Source organism: Colobus angolensis, unplaced genomic scaffold (genome assembly GCF_000951035.1).
Source record: "Colobus angolensis palliatus isolate OR3802 unplaced genomic scaffold, Cang.pa_1.0 Scaffold120, whole genome shotgun sequence".
Classification (NCBI taxonomy): Eukaryota; Metazoa; Chordata; class Mammalia; order Primates; family Cercopithecidae; genus Colobus; species Colobus angolensis.
In genome coordinates this window covers 777,909-799,163 of record NW_012113142.1, presented here as the reverse complement: position 1 = coordinate 799,163, position 21,255 = coordinate 777,909, and the positions used below count along the sequence as shown (strand labels likewise).

At 46.2% G+C, this 21,255-nt stretch overlaps 1 protein-coding gene and 1 pseudogene across 2 annotated transcripts in view; both read right to left on the bottom strand.

The window, feature by feature from the left end:
- The window catches only part of CUX1 (cut-like homeobox 1), a 376,408-nt gene that overhangs the window by 254,055 nt on the left and 101,098 nt on the right, over positions 1-21,255 (bottom strand). Inside the window, exon 3 of the mRNA XM_011929952.1 lies at positions 7,015-7,062. Within this exon, the coding sequence (XP_011785342.1) occupies positions 7,015-7,062 (48 nt within the window). The remainder of the gene's footprint in view (positions 1-7,014; positions 7,063-21,255) is intronic.
- On the bottom strand, positions 7,614-8,104 carry LOC105503147 (annotated as a pseudogene). Its single transcript, XR_001000439.1, has one exon. The product of XR_001000439.1 is annotated as a 40S ribosomal protein S12 pseudogene (transcript).

Below are 21,255 nucleotides of genomic sequence, written 5' to 3'. Positions count from 1 at the left end.
TTTGTTTTCTCTGCTAGCTAAGACTTCCAGTACAATGTTAATTAAAGTAGCAATAGTAGGTATTCTTGTCTTGTACCTGGTTTTCTGTGAAACTATTTTTTACCACCACTGGGTCTGATGATTGATGTATGTTTCTGATAAATACCTTTTACCACATTAAAGAAGCTTCCCTCTATTCCTAGTTTATTGACAGGGTTTTGTTTTTTGTTTTTTGTTTTTTTCTGGAGATGGAGTCTCGATCTGCTGACCAGGCTACAGTGAGGTGGTGCGATCTTGGCTCACTGTAACCTCTGCCTCCTGGGTTCAAGTGATTCTCCTGCTTCAGCCTCTTGTGTAGCTAGGTTTACAGGCCCTCACCCACCATACCCAGCTAATTTTTTGTTTTTGAATTTTTAGTAGAGACGGGGTTCCACCACATTGCCCAGGCTGGTCTCAAACTTCTGACCACCATACCCGGCCTACTGGTAGTTTTTAATCATGAATGGATTTGAATTTTATCAGAATCTTTTCGTATAACTATTGAAATTGTTTCCTCCTTTAATCTACTAATGATATGGATTTAAATTAATAAATTTTGAAAACTTTAAACAAAATAGTATTATTGGGATATACCAAGCTTGATGGATTTAATTTACTAATATCTTTGAAAAGACTTCTGCATATTTATTCAATAATAAGACTGACTTTTTTTAAAATTTGAGATGGAGTTCCTTCTGTTGCCAGGGCTGGAGTGCAGTGGCATGATCCCAGCTCACTGTAACCTCCGCCTCCTGGGTTTAAGCCATTCTCCTGCCTCAGCCTCCCAAGTAGCTGGGATTACAGGCGCCTGCCACCATGCCAGGCTAATTTTTATATTTTTAGTAGAGACGGGGTAGGTTTCACCATGTTGGCCAGGCTGGTCTCAAACTCCTAACCTCAAGTGATCTGCCTGCCTCAGCCTCCCAAAGTGCTGAGATTAGAGACGTGAGCCACCGTGTCTGGCCCATAAGACTGACTTTTAATTTTCCTTTCTTGTACTGTTCTTGTCTCGTTTTGGTATCAAGGTTATATTAGCCTCATAAAAGGAGTTAAGAAGTGCTCCCTCTTTTTCTGTTTTCTGAAGGAGTCTGCTAAGTATGATAACTCTCTATTTCATGAATGATTGATAAAACTCTCTCGGAAAACTGTCTAGACCTTATGGAAATATTTCAGTAATAGTTACAAAGCTATTCAAGTTTTCTATTTCTTCTTTAATCAGTTTTGGTAGTTACAAAATTCTAGAACTTTTTCCACTTCAGAATTTATTGGCATAAAGTTGCTTATAACATTCCCTTTATCTTTTTAATCTCTGCAGCAGCTGCAATATCATCCCCAATTTTATTCCTAACAATTTTGTCTTGATTAGTGCAGTGGTTTGTCAATTGAAGTGGTATTTTCAAATAAACGACTTTTAGGATGTTTCTCTCCTGGCTCTTTGTTTTCTTTTTCATTCATTTCTGTTCTTATATTTATTATTATAATTACATTTGTCATTTCTTTTATTCGATTTGAACTTACTCTGTTGTACATTTATTTGTTTATTTACTTAATAGAGATGGAGTCTTGCTATGTTAGGCTAGGCTGGTCTCAAACTCCTGGCCTCAGATGATCCTCCTGGCTTGGCCTCCCAAAGTGCTGGGACTACAGGCGTGAGCCACCACACCAGCCTATTGTAATTTTATAAAGCTGATGCTTAGAGTTCATAGATTGTTAGCCTTTCATTTCTTCTCTAATATGAGCACTCAAGTTATTTCTTAAGAGGCTTTTCCTGCCTGAGGACACTTGCTCCCCTACTACCAAAAGGTTCTCTGAGCCAGCCCCTCATCCCCTGAACCTTCCACACCATGCCCCTTCTCAGGGAGAGAAGCAAGGATTGGCCAGAAAAGGTAGGAAGACAGCATTTTCCTAGAGGGTGTGCGCAATACTTTACTGAAGGGATTGTCTAAACTATTGTTGAACTAGAATAAGCTTCATATTGGACTGAATATTAAGGGCACACCTCCCCCACAGCACCCATCAATTTGTTGGGCTTGTGAAACACTCAAAATTAGGTATCACAATCAATCAATCAATAATAAATAGCTCTAATTTCACTGTGAGTTACATTTTATGATTTTGTTATAATTATAACTAATCATTTCATAATATCGCAAACATTTATTTATTTATTTAGATGGAGTCTTGCTCTTGTCACCCAGGCTACAGTGCAGTGGCACGATCTTGGCTCACTGCAACCTCTGCCTCCCGAGTTCAAGTGATTCTCATGCCTCAGCTTCCCAGGTAGCTAGGATTACAGGCTTACGCCACCATGTCAGGCTAATGTTTGTATGTTTAGTAGAGATGGGGTTTCACCATGTTGGCCAGGCTGGTCTCGAACTCTTTACCTCAGGTGATCCACCTGCCTCAGCCTCCCAAAGTGCTGGGATTACAGGCATAAGCCTGAGACAGGGTCTCACTATATTGACCAGGCTGGTCTCAATCTCCTGGGCTCAAGTGATCCTCCTGCCTTGTCCTCCCAAAGTGTTGGGATTACAGGCATGATCACCTTTTTAATAGGAACACAGCATAATGAAAGGATGGAAGTAAAATATTTTAAAAACCACTTCCAGGCCATGCATGGTGACCCAAGCCTGTAATCCTAGCCCTTTGGGAGGCTGAGGTGGGTGGATCACTGGAGCTCAGTAGTTCGAGACCAGCCTGGCCAACAGGGTGAAACTCCTGCCTCTACCAAAAAATACAAAAATTTAGGCAAGCATGGTGGCATGTACCTGTAGTCCTAGCTACTTGGGAGGCTGAGGTGGGCAAATCGCTTGAGCACGGGAGGCAGAGGTTGCAGTGAGCCGAGATCATGCCACCCTGCTCTCTACCCTGCGTGAAAAAGCCAGATCCCATCTCAAAAAAAAAATATATATATATATATCAGTACAAATTATTTAATATAAACGTAGCATTTTGGGGCTGGGTGCGGTGGCTCACGCCTGTAATCCCAGCATTTTGGGGGGCCGAGGCGGGTGGATCACGAGGTTAGGAGATCAAGACCATCCTGGCTAACATGGTGAAACCTCGGCTCTACTAAAAATACAAAAAATTAGCCAGGTGTGGTGGCGGGCGCCTGTAGTCCCAGTTACTTGGGAGGCTGAGGCAGGAGAATGGCCTGAACTCGGGAGGCGGAGCTTGTAGTGAGCCTAGATCACGCCACTGCACTCCAGCCTGGGCCACAGAGCGAGACTCCATCTCAAAAAAAAACAATGTAGCATTTTGGGAAGGATGACGCTGGGAGTGTCTAGAGATTTAATGTGCAACAAGAACTGTAGTAAATATAATTACAATATGAGGGATTTCTGCTAAATGAGATCTTAGCTGCTCCTGCCACACACAGGAAAAAGAGTAACTATGGGAGACGATGCATATGTTAATTTGCTTTCCTGTATAACCATTTTACTGTCTGTATGTATCCCATAGCATCATGTTGTATACCTTAAGTATACATAATAAAATTTATTTATAAATTAGCAGAGGCTTGATAAATATTAATTAATGGTGCTAAACAATTACCTTTGTGTTTTCAAAATCCATGTTAATTTTATTTATTTATTTATGATTAGCTTTCATATGGCCTTTAAAAAAAAATAGGCAACTGAAAGCTTTGCCTAGATGTTTGTTGGGTATTTCAAATTTAAGATATCAGGAATCAAATCCATTATCCTACTGAGAATGTGGGCTAATCTATAAGATAATTTGCTAAGACTCTTCAAAAAAACAAACAAACAAAACAAAAAAACAGGCCAGGCGCGGTGGCTCATGCCTGTAATCCCAGCACTCACTCTGGGAGGCTGAGGCAGGCAGATCACTTGAGGTCAGGAGTTTGAGACCAGCCTGACCAACATGGCAGAACCTCATCTCTACTAAACATACAAAAATTAGCCGGGCATGGTGGCACGTGCCTGTAATCCCAGCTACTTGGGAAGCTGAGGCAGAAGAATTGCTTGAACCCAGAAGGTGGAGGTTGTGGTGAGCTGAGATTGTACCACTTCACTCCAGCCTGGGGGACAGAGTGAGACCCTGTCTAAAAAAAAATAAATAAATAAAGGTGATGGAGATGGAGAGCATGTCCTACATTAAAAGAGATAATGGAGGGGCTGTGCACAGTGGCTCATGTCTGTAATCAAGGCACTCTGGGAGGCCAAGGTGGGAGGATGGCTTGAGCCCAGGATGTTGAGACAAGCCTGGGCAACATATTGAAACCTCGTCTCTACTAAAAATAAAAATGAATTAGCCAGATGTGGTGGTGCACATGTATAGTCCCAGCTATCTGCGGAGGAGGGGCTGGGGAGTGCTAAGGCAAGAAGATTGCTGAGCCCAGGAGGTGGAGGCTGCAGTGAGCCAAGATGGCACCACTGCACTGCAGCCTGGGTAATGGAGTGAGACCCTGTCTCAAAAAAACAAAAAACTTTTTAAAATAGAAAATTATAAAACAGATGATGAATTGATAGACAGATCTATAGACAGACAGATTTCCAAATGTAATGTGTGAACCTGAACCTGATTGGACCTCAGTCGTAGGGAAGGCCATTATAAAAGACATCTTAAGGATAATTGGAAAAATTTGATTTTAGATCAAATAGGAGATGAGCTGAAATTCCTGTGAATTTTCCCAGGTGTGATATTTGTGGTTACTGCAGTAATGTGGGAGAATGCTAATGGTTCCTTCACTTCAGGAGCCTTCCATGTGTGTTTGAGGGACACAGTGCCTGCTTTGGCAACTTACTTCCAACTGTTCAGCAAAAGTGGTGGGGGGGTAGGGGAGGGGGGAGGTACATGGGGTGACATGTTAACGACTGTGGATCTGGGTAAAGAGCGTATAGGTGGGCCGGGCGTGGTGGCTCATGCCTGTAATCCCAGCACTTTGGGAGGTCGAGGCGGGCAGATCACCTGAGGTCAGGAGTTAAGAGACCAGCCTGACCAATATGATGAAACCCTATCTCTACTAAAAATACAAAAATCAGCTGGGTGTGGTGGTGCATGCCTGTAATCCCAGCTACTTGGGAGGCTGAGGCAGGAGAATCACTTGAACCTGGGAGGTGAAGGTTGCAGTGAGCTGAGATCGCGCCATTGCACTCCAGCCTGGGCAACAAGAGCGAAGCTGTCTCAAAAAAAAAAAAAAAAAAGAGTGTGCAGGTGTTCACTGTACTAACCTTTCCATTTTTACACAGCTTTGAAATTTTTTCAAGAAGAAAGGAAAACAAGCAAACACCCAGAAAGTACACTGAACTCTCTGAGTGAGAGAACTAGGAAGCTAGTGTGTCTCTCAAAAGCTGCTGAACAGGTAACAGAACAGGTAAGATCAAATGTGGGTAGGTGTCAGGTAACAGTCTCACTCATCAAGTACAGGCTTGGAGATGAAGTTCTGAGAAAAAGACTGTTCAGGTCCATCCAAGCCCTGGGATGCGGGTGTCCTGCTGGCCGGACCAAGCTACATGCCTGGGGGCTGAATGAGGCAGGAAGAAGATCATAAGAGAGGGACACCGTTCTATCCTCTAAAATTTCCAGCCATCACCAACCGCTGTGTCTTCTTTCTACGCTGGTCCCTTTTGATGTCCTGAAATCGCCTCTCTATCTCTGGCTACAATCTCCCTGGCCTCCTTCTTCACTCACTCCCTGCTCTCGCTCCCAGCTGACAAATTTCCCAAATGGAAGCCCGACCACTCGCTCTAGAGCTCTGGGCCCAGGAACCCAGCCTTCCATATATAAGGCCCACATCACCTGTGTCCCAAGTGGAACCTACTGTATCTCACGGCTGTATCTCTTCTGCCCCTTCCCCCATGTGCTCCCTGTGACTTAATAGTTGCAAGAAAATAAAATCCCTGCCAGGTGCCGTGGCTCATGCCTGTAATCCTAGCACTTTGGGAGGTCAAGGCAGGTGGATCACTTGAGGTCAGGAGATCGAGACCAGCCTGGCCAACATGGTGAAACTGTGTCTCTACTAAAAATACAGAAACTAGCTGGGTGTGGTGGTGTGCACCTGTAATCTCACTTGCTTGAGAAGCTGAGATATGAGAATCACTTGAACCCGGGAGGTGGAGGTTGCAGTGAGCCAAGATTGCGCCACTGCACTGTAGCCTGGGTGACAAGGCAAGACTCTGTCTCAAAAAAAAAGAAAAAAATAAAAAAAACCCTAAGACTATACCAATATGGGCCCTTTCAGGGGCTTTGGAAATGTCTCATTTCCTTTTCTCATCAGCCTGATATGATTTCACATTCTGTTTTTCCAATGGGAGACGCTAAAGAGGTGAGAAGATCCAATAAATCCGCAAGAATAATATAATTTCTGGTTTTCTAAATATCATTGAATCTTTACACAAAGGGCTGGCAAGGTCACCCGCGTGAAGCCCGGTCCCCTCTGTGGCTGTTCCTGCTAACAGGTAGCCAGGGGGGACGTCCCAGGTGACTTGCCACCCACGTGCCACCTGCCAGATGGCTCAAGTCCTTCTCTGGAAGGATCCGTTAGAAACCACTTCCTTCCACCGAGCCTAGGCTTGCTCCTCATGGCTTCTGCCTGATGCTCTGTGTTTCAAGCCTGCGATCAAGTGGCATCCCTGTGCCCCCGCCAGCCTCTCACCAAAGCACTGCACTCATGGCAGTGGCAGCCCCAGACCAGCTCAGGGAACCAGGCAACTTCCTAGAGGGAACGTATGGGCTCCTAAAGGCCGTGACGAAAACAACCTGCCCATTGCAACCATACAGGGCGCTTCTGCTCGGAATCCACCACACCTCTGTATATTCTGAGCATAGCTTCCTTTTCCAGGAGAGCTTTCACCAAGGACCCAGTGGAAAATCACGTCGCAGAGCGCAAAATATGCACGACGCTGGGTCGGGGCAGCCGGGAAGGCACCATCTGGGCAGCACCTTTTGCCCAGAGCATTTCTTTAACATGAATAAAAAGATGAATTAGCCACGAAGGGTGGCTCAGGATAGAAAATGAATAGAAAAGCTTACCTCTCCTTGGAAACTCTTCAGCAGCGGCGCTACCTGCTTGCGCAAATCCTGGAGCAGGAGGCGGAGGTCAGGAAGCAGCCATTTGAGGAGGAGAAAGAAGGGAAACATTGGTTAAGGCCTCCTAAAAACAGCGTGGCAGTCAGTGCTGATTACCATTATCTAAAGCAAGCCTGGGGACCTCACCCGTTCCTGTACTCCTAAAACATGAATAACGCCAACTGGTGCTCCAGGATTTAAACTTATTTAAGATTACAACGAGGTGGTTCTTTCTTGTTGTTGTTGAAGACAGAGTCTCATTCTGTCGACCAGGCTGGAGTGCAGTGGCACAATCCCGGCTCACTGCAACCTCTGTCCCCTGGGCTAGAGTCATCCTCCCACCTCAGACTCCCAAGTAGCTGAGACTACAGGCGTACGCCACCATGCCTGGTTAATTTCTGTATTTTTTTGTAGAGACAGGGTTTCATCATGTCGTCCGGGGGAGGGCCAAACTACTGGGCTTAAGAGATCTGCCCACCTTAGCATCCCAAAGTGCTGGGATTACAGGCATGAGCCACCCCATCAGCCTACAACGACTTTTTTTTTTTTTTTTTTTTTGAGCGCCAAAGATTTATTTATTCATTTCTTGCATGTGAAGTACTCTTCGATAACATCCTTGGCCTGAGACTCCTTTCCATAGTCCTTAACTACTACACAACTGCTACCAACCACTTTACGGGGTTTCCCCTCTCTGTCAATTTTACAGAGGCCTACCCATTCTCCTAGTTTCTTGTTGTCATCAACCTTAATTAGGTTGATCTGGTGTTCAGCACAAAGGGCCTCCACCAACTTGACATATATAGGCTCATCACAGTTGGATGCAAGCACACAAAGATGGGCTTGGCGCTTGTCTAAGGCTTTGGCAGCTTCGCGAATTCCACGTGCTAGGCCATTGTGGATGAGGGCGGTCTTCAGCACCTCTTGTAAAGCAGTATTAACGTCCATTATACCTCCAGCAGCAATGCCTTCCTCGGCCATGGTGGTGGGTTACGGGTGAAGCGGAATCTTGAACGCACCCAAGCCTCCGCCTCCGTGCAACTCCACGGCGGCAGGGAAAGAGGCACGACTTTTTATTTCTACTAACTCCTGGTCACATATACCTCATTTTGAATGTGCTACAGACTAAAGCTTTTGGTGATGTCAGTTTAAGTGAGATAATTCGCTTGGAATAAAATAGACTAGAATGGGTGGTTTGACTGCTGTTTCTATCTGAAATGGACCTGGGCCACTGCACTGTGTTTTAGCTGCCTTTTTTTTTTTTTTTTTTTTTTTTGCAATCTCACTCTGTCGCCCAAGCTGAAGTGCAGTGGCACAATCTCAGCTCACTGCAACATCCGCCTCCCGGGTTTGAGTGATTCTCTCGCCTCAGCCTCCCAAGTAGCTGGGACTACAGGTGCCCACCACCATGCCCGACTAATGTTTGTATTTGTAGTAGAGACGGGGTTTTGCCATGTTGGCCAGGATGGTCTCGAACTCCTGATCTCAGGTGATCCACCCACCTTCGTCTCCCAAAGTGCTGGGATTACAGGCGTGAGCCACCATGGCTGGCCCTAGCTGCCATTTTAATGCACTGTTAGTGGGAGATACAGCCTGTTTTGAATCCACATCAGACAGAGTCACAATAAATTTTATCCCATGCCACCAGTGCCCATTTTGAAACACCAGGACATCCCATAGGTACATGCTTATGATCCTATTCAGAGCATTTTATTTAAAATGAAGTAACTGAGAAAGTGCTTCAAATACTTTGAAAAGACTCGACTAAGATAATATTTACTGAAAATTCAGGCATTTAAACTATGTTTTTTCTTTTCTTTTTTTTTTTTTTAAGACAGAGTCTCGCTCTGTTGCCCAGGCTGGAGTGCAGTGGCGAGATCTCAGCTCACTACAACCTCCACCTCCAAGGTTCAAGTGATTCTCTTGCCTCAGCCTCCCGAGCAGCTGGGACTACAGGTGCCCACCACCACATCCAGCTAATTTTTATATTTTTAGTAGAGACGGGGTTTCACCATGTTGGCCAGGCTGGTCTCAAACTCCTGACCTCAGGTGATCCACCCACCTCAGCCTCCTAAAGTGCTGGGATTACAGGCGTGAGCCACCGCGCCAGGCCTATATTTTGGTTCATGAAGCCTTCTGAGAATCTAAGGAAAGCTACTGACCTTGCCATTAGAAATAAAACTCTGCAAATTATTTTATCAGAGCCTTCCTAAGTAAGACCTATCGAGATCCCAGATGAAGAAGTCTGCTTATCCAACACATACAGCCATATGTGCTTATTTATTTTTAAATATAACTTAAAGTTAAATAAATTCGGAAAATTCAGTTTCTGAGTTACCTTAGCCACATTTCAAGGATTCGGTAGCCACTGGGCACTAGTGGCTACTGCTTCCAACCATGCAGACACAGAACTTTTCCATCATTGCAGAGGGACCTACAGGATAGGCCTGTACAGCAAGTTTTTGTTTTTTTGAGACAGAGTCTTGCTCTGTCACCCAGGTTAGAGTATAGTGGTGTGATCATAGCTCACTACAGCCTCAACTTCCTAGGTTCAAGTGATCCTCCCACCTCAGCCTCCCGAGTAGCTGGGACTACAGATGCACACCATCATGCCTTGCTAATTTTCGTATTTTTTTGTAGAGATAAGGGTCTTGCTATGTTGCCCAGGCTGGAATTCCTGGACTCAAGCAATCTGCCTGTCTTGATCTCCCAAAGTGCTGAGATTACAGGTGTGAGCTACTGCACCTGACCACTGTACTACAAGTGTTTTGACAAATATCACCAGCCCACATTATTTTGTATTGTGATCCTGTAGAAACATTTGGTCAAGAAGCATTGTAATTTCCCTTTTAACTGCATACTGTTCCAAAGGATGCATTTCTAAACATGATACCATTATTTCCTTGGAGAAGTCAGTCCTGTTACTTCCTCCACTAGAGGATTTTCTATATTTTTACACCAAGTTCCATGACAAAAAATAATCAGATTCTTTACCAATATGTTGTTGCTTCCCCCCCCCCCCCCAAGACGCGGTCTGGCTCTGTCACCCAGGTTGGAGTGCAGTGGCATGATCTCGGCTCACTGTAACCTCCACCTCCCAGGTTCAAGGGATCCTCTCACCTCAACCTCCCATGTAGCTGGGACTACAGGCACACACCACCACACCTGGCTAGTTTTTGTATTTTTTGTAGAGACGGGGTTTCACCATGCTGCCCAGGCTGGTCTCGAACTCCCAGGTTCAAGCGATATGCCCGCCTTGGTCTCCCAAAGTTTTGCGGATTACAGGCGTGAGCCACCATGCCCGGCCACCAATCTCTTTTTGTATAAATAAGGCTATCTGTGGTCAGCACCAATAATAGTTTGACAGAGATAACCACGTCCTCATAGCTGGCACCTGTGAATACGTCAGATTGCGATGGTAAAAGGGGCTTTTGCAGATGGGATTATGTCAGGGATCATGAGTCAGGAGATGATCCCGGATTATCCAGGTGGGCCCGGTGTAATCCCAGTGCTTCTAGTAAGAGAGAGGCAGGAGGCTCAGAATCAGAGAAGATCTGAGGACAGACCCAGAGGTCGGAATGCTATAGGAATGCGGGCAGCCCGAGAGGCTGGAAACTGCCAGGAAACTGATTCTCCCCCAGAGCTTCTAATAGGAACACAATTCTGGCTGACACCTTGATTCCAGCCTGGGAAATCCCATTTTGGACTCCTGAACTTGAGCACTGTCAGATGATAAATTTCTGTTGTTTTAAGCCACTTGGTGCAAGGCAGGTTGCGACAGCAGCAACAGGAAGCTAACACATCACTGCATTTCACCCACTGTGCTTTTCAGAAAGGTAGAGGACAAAATGTAACACAAAGGGTAACAAGCGAAAAGAGGGTGGAAGGCGTAAAGAATGATGGAGGAAAGATTACTGTGTGATCCCAGCAGGGTCCAGGGTAAATGACCACGGGGCCTGGCACACAGTGGGGACTCAAAAGACATGGAATGGGTGCATGAGGGAATGTATGGAAGAATAGCTATGGCCGGGCATGGTGGCTCACACCTGTGATGCCAGCACTTTGGGAGGCTGAGGCAAGTGGATCACCTGAGGTCAGGAGTTTGAGACTCGCCTAGCCAGTATGGCGAAACCCTGTCTCTACTCAAAATACAAAAATTAGCTGGGCATGGTGGTGTATGCCTGTAGTCCAGGCTACACAGGAGGTTGAGGTGGGAGGATCACTTAAATCCCGGAGGCAGAGGCTGCAGTGAGCTGAGACCGCACCAATGCCCTCTAGCCTGGGTGACAGAGTGAGACTCCGTCTCAAAGAAAAAAACAAAAAAAGGCTTAACAAGGGCCCAGATTCACAGAAGAAAGAGACAAGTCAGATGAAGTCACGGAATGAGAAAGCTGGTGGGGCTGAGAGATTTCAGATTACAGCAGAGAAAGGGAAGAGGGCAGAGCTTGATAGAGGAGAGCAGGGGGCTGGGGCACAGGGGCAAGGCCAGGCCCTGAATGGCAGTGTGCCTTACCAGGCGTGCTCCCAGGTTACCCCCAACCCTGCAACCTGGCACAGGGCCAGCCTCACCCAAACACCAGCTCTGAGAAGTACAAGAGATGATACAATTATTTCTATATTCCACTGCAGCATTCCCGAAAGGCAGAAGAACTGTGCCTTTTATAATGTCCTTAAATAAAGCTAACTCCTCTCACCCCATCCATGTAGATTTTTTCCCTTTTGAGCATATTCACGTCTCCTAACAGACCTACAAAAATAACCTTTTTGATATTAAAGCTACATGTGTGTTTGTACACACACTCACGCACACACACATATTTAAAGACAGTTGAAGAGGGAAAAACCACTATATACTCACACGTATCATACACAAACTGATATATATGTACTTCAAGCTGCCAGCCAAAAATCACTCATTCTAATTTCATCTTTGGCAGTTTGAGAAATTCCCGATCCAATTCTGCTGCCTGCAAATATTATTCAGTTTTGTACTAAACTAAGACGACAGATACAAAGATGTTCAATTCTGGCCAGGCACGGTGGCTCAGGCCTAGAGTCCCGGCACACTGGGAGACTCCCCACCTCAACCTGGGGGGGTGAGGCTGCAGTGAGCCAAGATTGTGCCATTACACTCCAGGCTGGGTGACGGAGAGACTCTGTCTCAAAAAAGATGCTCAATTCCGACCCACAGAATTCTCCATCGTCGGTCAGCAAGGACATGATATGATTTACTGTCTTTCTAGAACACAGCACTCTTTGCTGTCTGGACAGCACCAGAAAATGCAGACTTTGCCACTTACTGGTCCTCATGCACACCTGCATAATCCTTCTTTGTGGTCATAAACTGGAAAAAGTGGGGTTCGGGCCAGTCAAAATCACAGTGGAACAAATGATAACGAGGCAGTGAACACGTTTAAAAACTGTTTTTTTGGGGGGGATGGAGTCTGTCTCTGTCACCCAGGCTGAAGTGTAGTGGCACAATCTCAGCTCACTGCAACCTCCACTCCCCAGATTCAAGCGATTCTCCTGCCTCAACCTCCCAAGTAGCTGGGACTACAGGTGCAAGCCACTCCGCCCTGCTAATTTTTGTACTTTCAGTAGAGACAAGGTTTCACCATGTTGGTCAGGCTGGTCTCAAACTCCTGACCTCAAGTAATTTGCCCACCTCGGCATCCCAAAGTGCTGGGATCACAGGCTTGCGCCACTGCACCCGGCCATGTTTTAAAACTCAATTACTTCGAGTTACACACTTAATTCATTTACAGGCTTGTCAGTGATGTTTTTTCACCTTGCTTTCATCCCATCCCATCTATTGGGCAAAAAGCAACGAACATCTTAATGCACAGAAAGTCAAGTTCTTGAGATAATTCCTATCGAATGTCTTTTGGTGAAAGCCAGAATAGCTCATGCCAACCTCCTCTCCTTTGAGTACACAGCAAATAAATAATGTTTACACAGAGATGTTTCTATGTGAAAGGATTTCCATTATTTTCTTTTTTTTTGTTTTGTTTTTGTTTTTTTGGGACAGAGTCTCTCTCTCTTCCATCCAGGCTGGAGTGCAGTGGCTCAATCATAGCTCACTGCAGTCTTGACCTCCTGGGCACGGGCAATCCTGAGCACCCTGAGCAGCTGGGACTACTGGCATGTGCCACCACGTCCGGCTAATTTTTGCATTTTTTGTAGAGACGGGGTTTCACCATGCTGCCCAGGCTGATCTCAAACTCCTAGGCTCAAGTGATCCACCCACCTTGGCCCCCTAGAGTGCCGGGATTACAGGCATGTGCTACTGTGTCTGGCCGGATTTCCATTATTCTTGAAACCGCTGATTCACAACTCAGTTTTCAGGTCAGAGAACTGAACAGCAAAATGCTATTAAGGAATTTTTTAGGTAATGCTAATTGCTGGAGGAAACCATTCTGACATAAAAGCAAAATAGAGACAAATAAAATCGCCATGCAGTGTTCAATTGCACCTGTAATGTACGAGCGGGAGTCGTAACACACACACTCCCGGGCCCTCTCTGGAAGGCTCTGCTCTATCTTAGGGCCTCATGCTCCCAATTCCCATGAGCTCTCTTCCACTCCCCATATCCCAGAGTCGCGTACCAGGGACCCAGAGCTGGTGACATGCTGAGCTGCTGCACAGAGGTTCACCTCTGTCTGCAGGAGTGAGAGCCTCGCTGGAATCAGCACAAACACAATGCATACACAGGAGGAGGCTGTGAATTACAAACACATCTCCAAAGTCATCGAGTCATCTCTATTTTTAAAATATCTGGGCTGGGTGTGGTGGCTCACACCTGTAATCCCAGCACTTTGGGAGGCTGAGGTAGACAGATCACCTGAGGTCGGGAGTTCGAGACCAGCCTGACCAACATGGAGAAATCTCGTGTCCACTAATAAAAAAATACAAAATTAGCCAGGCATGGTGGTGTGTACCTATAATCCCAGCTACTTGGAAGGCTGAGGCAGGAGAATCGCTTGAACCTAGGAGGCAGATGTTGCAGTGAGCCGAGATTGCACCACTGCACTCCAGTCTGGGCAACAACAGTGAAACTCCGTCTCCAAAAAAAAAAAAAACAAGTCTGATAACTCACATCTGTAATCCCAGCACTTTGGAGGCCAAGGCGGGAGGATTGCTTGAGCTCAGGCATTCAGGACCAGCCTGGGCAACATGGTAAAACCCCATCGCTGGAAAAAATACAAAAATTAGCAAGTATGGTGGTGGTGCAGGCTTGTCGTCCCATCTACTTGGGAGGATGGTTTGAACCTAGGAGTTTGGGACGGCAGTGAGCTATGACTGTGCCACTCTACTCCAGCCTGGGGTGACAGAGGAAGACCCTGTCTCCAGATGAAAAAATATATATATATATAATAATCCAGATTTTTCTGCACTCTACAGTAACTTGGATGCTTTTCTGGGAAATAACCCTGACTTCATGTAAGAGGTGCAGCATCTCTTGGTGGTACCCCATCCTCTACAGTGACAGCTCGGGGGTGGGACCCTTTCTCCTTTGGTGACAATGTAGTCTTTCCAAGAGCACTGGGGCAGGGTGGGGGTAGTGAGGAGCTGAACTGGGTCACTTCTGAAAGACTCAATTCTGACTCTCTCAAGGTTGTTGCCAATGGTGCTAGAGGTGGGGATCCTTAGGGACCGGGCCCTGTGGCTTGGCCTGTTCAGTTGTCACCTTCTGTTCCAGATATCCCCTACCTGGGGTAATTCTCTGCTGTTGCCTCTCCCCTCTCCTCTGGTCTTAGCTCATATTGTCGTTTCTTTTTTTTTTTTTTTTTTTCAGACGGAGTTTCGCTCTTGTCGCCCAGGCTGGAATGCAGTGGCATGATCTCAGCTCACTGCAACCTCCACCTCCTGGGTTTAAGCAATTCTCCTGTCTCGGCTTCCCAAGTAGCTGGAATTACAGGCACCCGCCACCATGCCCGGCTAATTTTTGTATTTTTAGTAGAGATGGGGTTTTACCACGTTGGCCAGGCTGGTCTTGAACTCCTGACCTCAAGGGATCCACCTGCCTCAGCCTCCCAAACTGTTGGGATTACAGGCGTGAGCCACTGCGCCCGACCCCAGTGTCTTTTCATAAGGCCCTGGCAGCACCAATGAGAGAACAGTAATTACTGGTGAAAGAAAAAATGTTCTTAGTATTTATTTTCCTGGATGTCATATAAGATAGCTGTAAGTTTCCCTTATCAATGTATACAAGAGCTCAGACCAGGTATGAAGTCTTTAAAAACAAGACAATATATATTATGTGATATGCAGACTGCAGACCTCAACTTAAAATACAGTTCAGTGAAAAATAAGTTTCTTTTGTTCCAGGATACTGAAACCGTCACTTCCCATCTCATCTGAAGATGAACCATATAACCATCGACACGGCATCGTTCCTTTGGTTACTTTTATAGATGAACACATATTCCTTCCAGTCCTTGTGATAGAAAAGGGTAATTTTAAATGGCACTGAAACTCAAGTATTAAATAAAAAATATCTCTCTATACAACAGCAGACAGTAAGTATGTCCTGGCAATTTCTCAAAGATTTTAGTTCACAGGTTTCAGAAAAATTCCATTAGCTTTAATTATTTATCAGCAGTCAATTTAGATTACTGTTCTTGACCTATTTTTACAGTGTATGGGCCACCCAGCAATGAAATAAATGAATAGTCTTTTTCTACAATGGCTGATTTTCTGAAATAATAGAAATCTGGTTTAAAGGAGGAATGAAACCCCAAACATGTAATTACCACAATATATAACCCGCCACGCTGCTTTTGTAGTTGGATAAAATGCACATCTTTGTGAGTTTTTTGGTTATTAAATAAGATTATCTTGAAAGGGATAAACTCAGTCCTGCTGTAATTTCTTCCCATTTAAATGTCTTTGCACCATTTAAAACATGTTCTGTGTCCTGGCGGCAAGTCTCCAATGCTGATGCTATGGCTTTTGCGTGGTGCCTGGTACAACTCCACCACGGGAAGGGCTGGCTTTGGGGGACTGGTGGGATGGGGAGCTGAGATGAGGGTGCAGGATTTCAACACAGGGTGCCTGCTGGCAAGCAGCGAGGGGTACCCTGAAACCGCAGGCGGGGACCCCTGAGTTCCCGAGCAACAGGGAATCTGCAAGGCTTTGATGATGAGACCAGGCATGGTGGCTCACGCCTGCAATCCCAGCACTTTGGGAGGCCAAGGCAGGTGGATCACATGAGGGCAGGAGTTCAAGACCAGCCTGGCCAACATGGTGAAACCCCATCTCTACTAAAAACAGAAAAATTAGCCAGGCGTGGTGGCATGCGCCTGTAATCCCAGCTACTCTGAAGGCCGAGGCAGGAGAACTGCTTGAAGGTGGAGGCTGCAGTGAGCCGAGATTGCGCCACTTGCACTCCAACCAGGGCAATAGAATGAGACTATGTCTCAAAAAACAAAAAAACAAAAAAAGACTTTTCTGATGTTGAAAAGTGGGGTGTGTGTGTGTGTGTGTATGTGTAGGGGGTGGTTATCTAAGTGGTAATGCCTGAATATGGACCGATAAAGACTGAGGATGGTGCAAAGGACTCAGAAGAAGGGCAGATTCGAACTGCACGGAGGACATGATCTGGCAGCACATGTCCATGGCTCAGGGTTATGGTGGAGCCTGGATGCCAGTGATCCTCAAAGCAGGGTCTGGGGACTCGCGGCTCTCCAGATCCTTTCATGCATTCACAAGGTCAAAACTACTCTTGTTACTTGCCTTTTCCTCGCCTTCTCCTGCAAGTGTACAGTAGAGTTTTCCAGATGGCTGCGATGTGTCATGATAGCCTCACTCTGACACCAGTGGCTCGTGTGTTTGTGTGTTTCTGTGCTTTGCACACTCCTCAGCTTTCATGGCTAACACAGTCAATACTGAGAGATACAACACACACACGCACATGCACGCACACACGCACGCACGCAAACACGCACACACGCACGCACGCATGCAACCTCTCCGGAGTCCCCAATTTAAAGAGACTGAAACTTTGAGAAATGGTTGCACTAAGGCTTCTTCTGGTCTCAGAGCTGAGAACCGCTTATTGTCAAGGGAAAGGCTGTTTGTCCACTCTGAGATCCTGTGTGTGGCCTCAGGGGCATCTCAGACAGGACAGCCAGAGCCTCGCTGGCATCTGGGGATCAGACACCCCACTGAGAGGGGCGTGCAAGCGCCAGCTCCAGTAGCCTGGGCTGGCACAGGAATTTCCTGCAGGACTCTCCTTGTGGCCAGGGGATCAGTGGTGGGAAACGGGAGAAGTCAAATTCAGGCTCCATTGGTTAATTCTCTTAAATAATTCTGATTTGATTCTAGGTCTGATTTCAAAATATTCTTCCAGGTCCCTTTCTGAATAACTGCTCATGTGTAAACTTCTGACTGGGCACAGTGGCTCACACCTGTAATCCCAACACGTTGGGAGGCCCAGACAGGAGGATTCCTTGAGGCCAGGAGTTCGAGACCAGTCTAGGCAACATAGGAAGACTCCTGCTCTACAAAAAAAATTTTTTTAAATTTACCCAGGCATGGTGGCAAGTGCCTATAGTCCCAGCTACTCGGGAGGGTGAGGTGGGAGGATCGCTTGAGCCTGGGAGGTTGAGGCTACAGTGAGCTATAATCACGCCACTGCATTCCAGCCTGGGTGACAGAGCAAGACTTCATCTCAAAAATAAACAAATCTCTAGTTACATTTCAGAACTTTGAAAACACAGTTGTGATTTATTGATTTATTGATGTATCTATACATCAATAGATTTGGAATTTGTCAAAGAGAGGAACCACGTTTTTCTGAGACCGAGTCTCGCTCTGTTGCCCAGGCTGGAGTGCAGTGGTGTGATCTTGGCTCACTGCAACCTCTGCCTCCCAGGCTCAAGCGATTCTCGTGCCTCAGCCACCTGAGTAGCTGGGATTACAGGTGTGTGTCACCATACCTGGCTAATTTTTGTATTTTTTAGTAGAGATGGGGTTTCTCCATGTTGGCCAGGCTGGTCTGAAACTCCTGACCTCAGGTGATCCACCCATCTCGGCCTGCCGAAGTGCTGGGTTACAGGCATGAACCACCACATCCGGCCCACATATTATATATTAATTTATTCAAAAATCATTTGAACATTAATTACGAGTAGTGAATGAGACAGTCAGTCTCTGCCCTCAGGAAGCTTATGTGCTAGCGAGAGTGGTGAGGTCTCAAAGGTTCGGAGCAGACACCCAGTGAATACTTGTGGATTGAATGAATGAAGAGATGCTCTTCCCAGACTCAACACCAAGCTCACTTATTTTTTTTTTTTTTTGAGACGAAGTCTCCCTGTGTTGCCCAGGCTGGAGTGCAGTGGAACGATCTCGGCTTACTGCAACCTCCGCCTCCCGGGTTCAAGCAATTCTCCTGCCTCAATCTCCTGAGTAGCTGGGATTACAGGCGCCCACCACTATGTCAGGATAATTTTGCATTTTAGTAGAGACAGGGTTTCACCATGTTGGCCATGCTGGTCTCGAACTCCTGACCTCAGGTGATCTACCCACCTTGGCCTGCCAAAGTGCTGGGATACAGACATGAGCCACCACGACCAGCCCAAGCTAACATTTTATGGACACTGCTGCAAAGGGAACTCCTGTGCTAGACAGGGATGGACCCCAAAGGCACCATTTCACCCCAGGACTCTCTGAAATCAACCAAGATGTGTGACTCCGACTTTTGCCACTGTGTCATTTATTCCAGATCTTAGGCCCTGCTAACATTTAGACAAATGGGCTGTTTAAAATCAGAATGCAGATGAATCCTTCCTCTTAGTACTTTCAGGAGTCTATCCATAAGAATAATCAGAGATGTAGGCAGAGATTTATGCACAATAATGTCCAGCATGAGTTTAGAACAGAGAACTACTGGGAACAATGTGGATTCTGACACCAGGGGAGTACTTACTAGAGAATTTTACTAAAGCACTACAATAGCATATTAGGTAGTCAGTATAATTCTTTGTAAGAAACGAGGTCTTGCTCTGTCATCCAGGCTGGAGTGCAGAGGTGCGGTCATCACTCACTGCAGCCTGGAGTCAGTATCATTATTTTTTGAAGAAGAGCAAAGACTTGGAATGAGGCACGTAACTTCCATTTATTCGACAGATGTTTGTCGAGTGGCTATTTTGGGCCTTCCAGCCCTGTTTCAAGGGTTCCTTCAATCATGAGCAGAGTCCACAGGCTGCTGTGCCTCCTGGGCTTCTGTTGTGTGGCAGGTGAGACATGAGTCAAATCACCACCAACATGGATGACACTTACCTGTGGCCGGTGCTGCAGAAAGGGGCACGTAGTGTGAAGGGAGTTTAAGAGGCAAACTGGCCAGGCACAGGGGAACGTGCCTGTAATCCCAGCACTTTGGGAGGTTAAGGCGGGAGGACTGCTTGAGCTCCGGAGCTCAACACCAGCCTGGGCAACATAGCCAGACCCCATCTCTACTAAAAATCAAAAAAATTAGCTGGGTATGGTGGCACGCGCCTGTAGTCCCAGTTACTTGGGAGGCTAAGGGAGGATCGTTTGAGCCTGGGAGGGCGAGACCAGGCTGGGCAACAGAGCAAGATCCCATCTCTACAAAAAATGTTTCAAAAGTAGCCAGGTGTGGTGGCATGTGCCTGTAATCCCAGCTACTTGGGATTCTAAGGTGGGAGGACTGCTTGGGCCTAGGAGGTCAAGGCTGCAGTGAGTCGTGATTGCGCCACCACACTCCAGCCTGGTAACAGAGTGAGACCCTGCTTCCAAAAAAAAGAAAAAGAGAAAAAGAGGCAGACCTGACCCTAGACGGCAGAGAAGGCTCCTTTGGGGAAGGAGCACCTGAGCTCAGATCTGGACAATGCGTAGGGGGCGGGTGAGTGAAAGGAGCCACGAACTTTTATAAAGCATATTTACAGTCTGACTCCAACATGACAACAATGAATCTTACACACATATATGCATTTGGACACCACCACCATGAAAGACACTGGCATGAAATGGGAGATGTTTCTAAGTGAACACAACTATAGCTTTTCTTTTTCCTTTGTCTTTAAATAAACTGTATCCTTTCGGCTGGACACAGTAGCGCACACCTGTAATCCCAGCACTTTGGGAGGCTGAGGCAGGTAGATCACCTGAGGTCAGGAGTTCGAGACCAGCCTGGCAAACATGGTGAAGCCCTGTCTCTACTAAAAATACAAAAATTAGCTGGGCGTGGTGGTGGGCACCTGTAGTCCAAGCTACTTGGGAGGCTGAGGCAGGAGAACTGCGTGAACCTGGGAGGCGGAGGTTGCAGTGAGCCGAGATTGCGCCATTGCACTCCAGCCTGGGTGACAGAGCAAGACTCCATCTCAAAAATAAAATAAAATAAAATCAGATTTCAGGCATGCTCCTTTCACAGTTCCAGTTTGATTTTCTTTGTTTCTCCACCTGGATGCCTGACTTCACGTTTATTCATCACTTGTGTGCAACTAGCTTACCTAAAATTAAGCAGCTTGAAAAAGACATCCTTTCGTTCTTAGGTTCATAATCAGCACATATTGTTTATTAATATTTACTAGTTTCACAGCGCTGCACAGAGGAATAATTAATAATGAACGATGGGTAAATTTACTTGCAGACACAAAGCACGGTGTATATGCTTTCTGGGACACTCACTCACACACCCACATGGACACAGAGGCAAGATCTTGGCAAGGCACCTGGTAACCCACGTGCAGCCAGAAAGAAAGATCTAAGCAGTGACCTCACAATTTGTAGATGCTTTTTTCTTTCTTCTTCTTTTTTCTGGCAGTCGGGGGATACCACAGAGCCACTGGCATCGAAAATGCAGCCCATAATTTCTTAATTTCTAAATGGAATTATTTATACCATACAGATAGCAACCAAGTCTAAGCAACATGTAACTTAGGGGGCAACCAGGGAATTTAAACCTTTGAAACTAGATTTTATGTTTAAAGACGCTCAGAGGCTTCCCAACGGATTATCCCAACCTAGCAAGCATAGGAGAAACAAAAACTTCCAAGCAAAGAAAGGCTTCCTGGCCCTCCCCGACTTTAGCATCCCTGATGGTAGAGCAGCATGCGGCTAGGAAGCGGACCCAACATCACTGCAGCCAAGAAAGTCCGTTCAAGGGCACCAGAGAAGCAGCAACTTAGTTTCATCCAGTTTTATCCAGCAGGTCCCAGCCCTTGGAGACCCCAGAGGTCTCTGCAG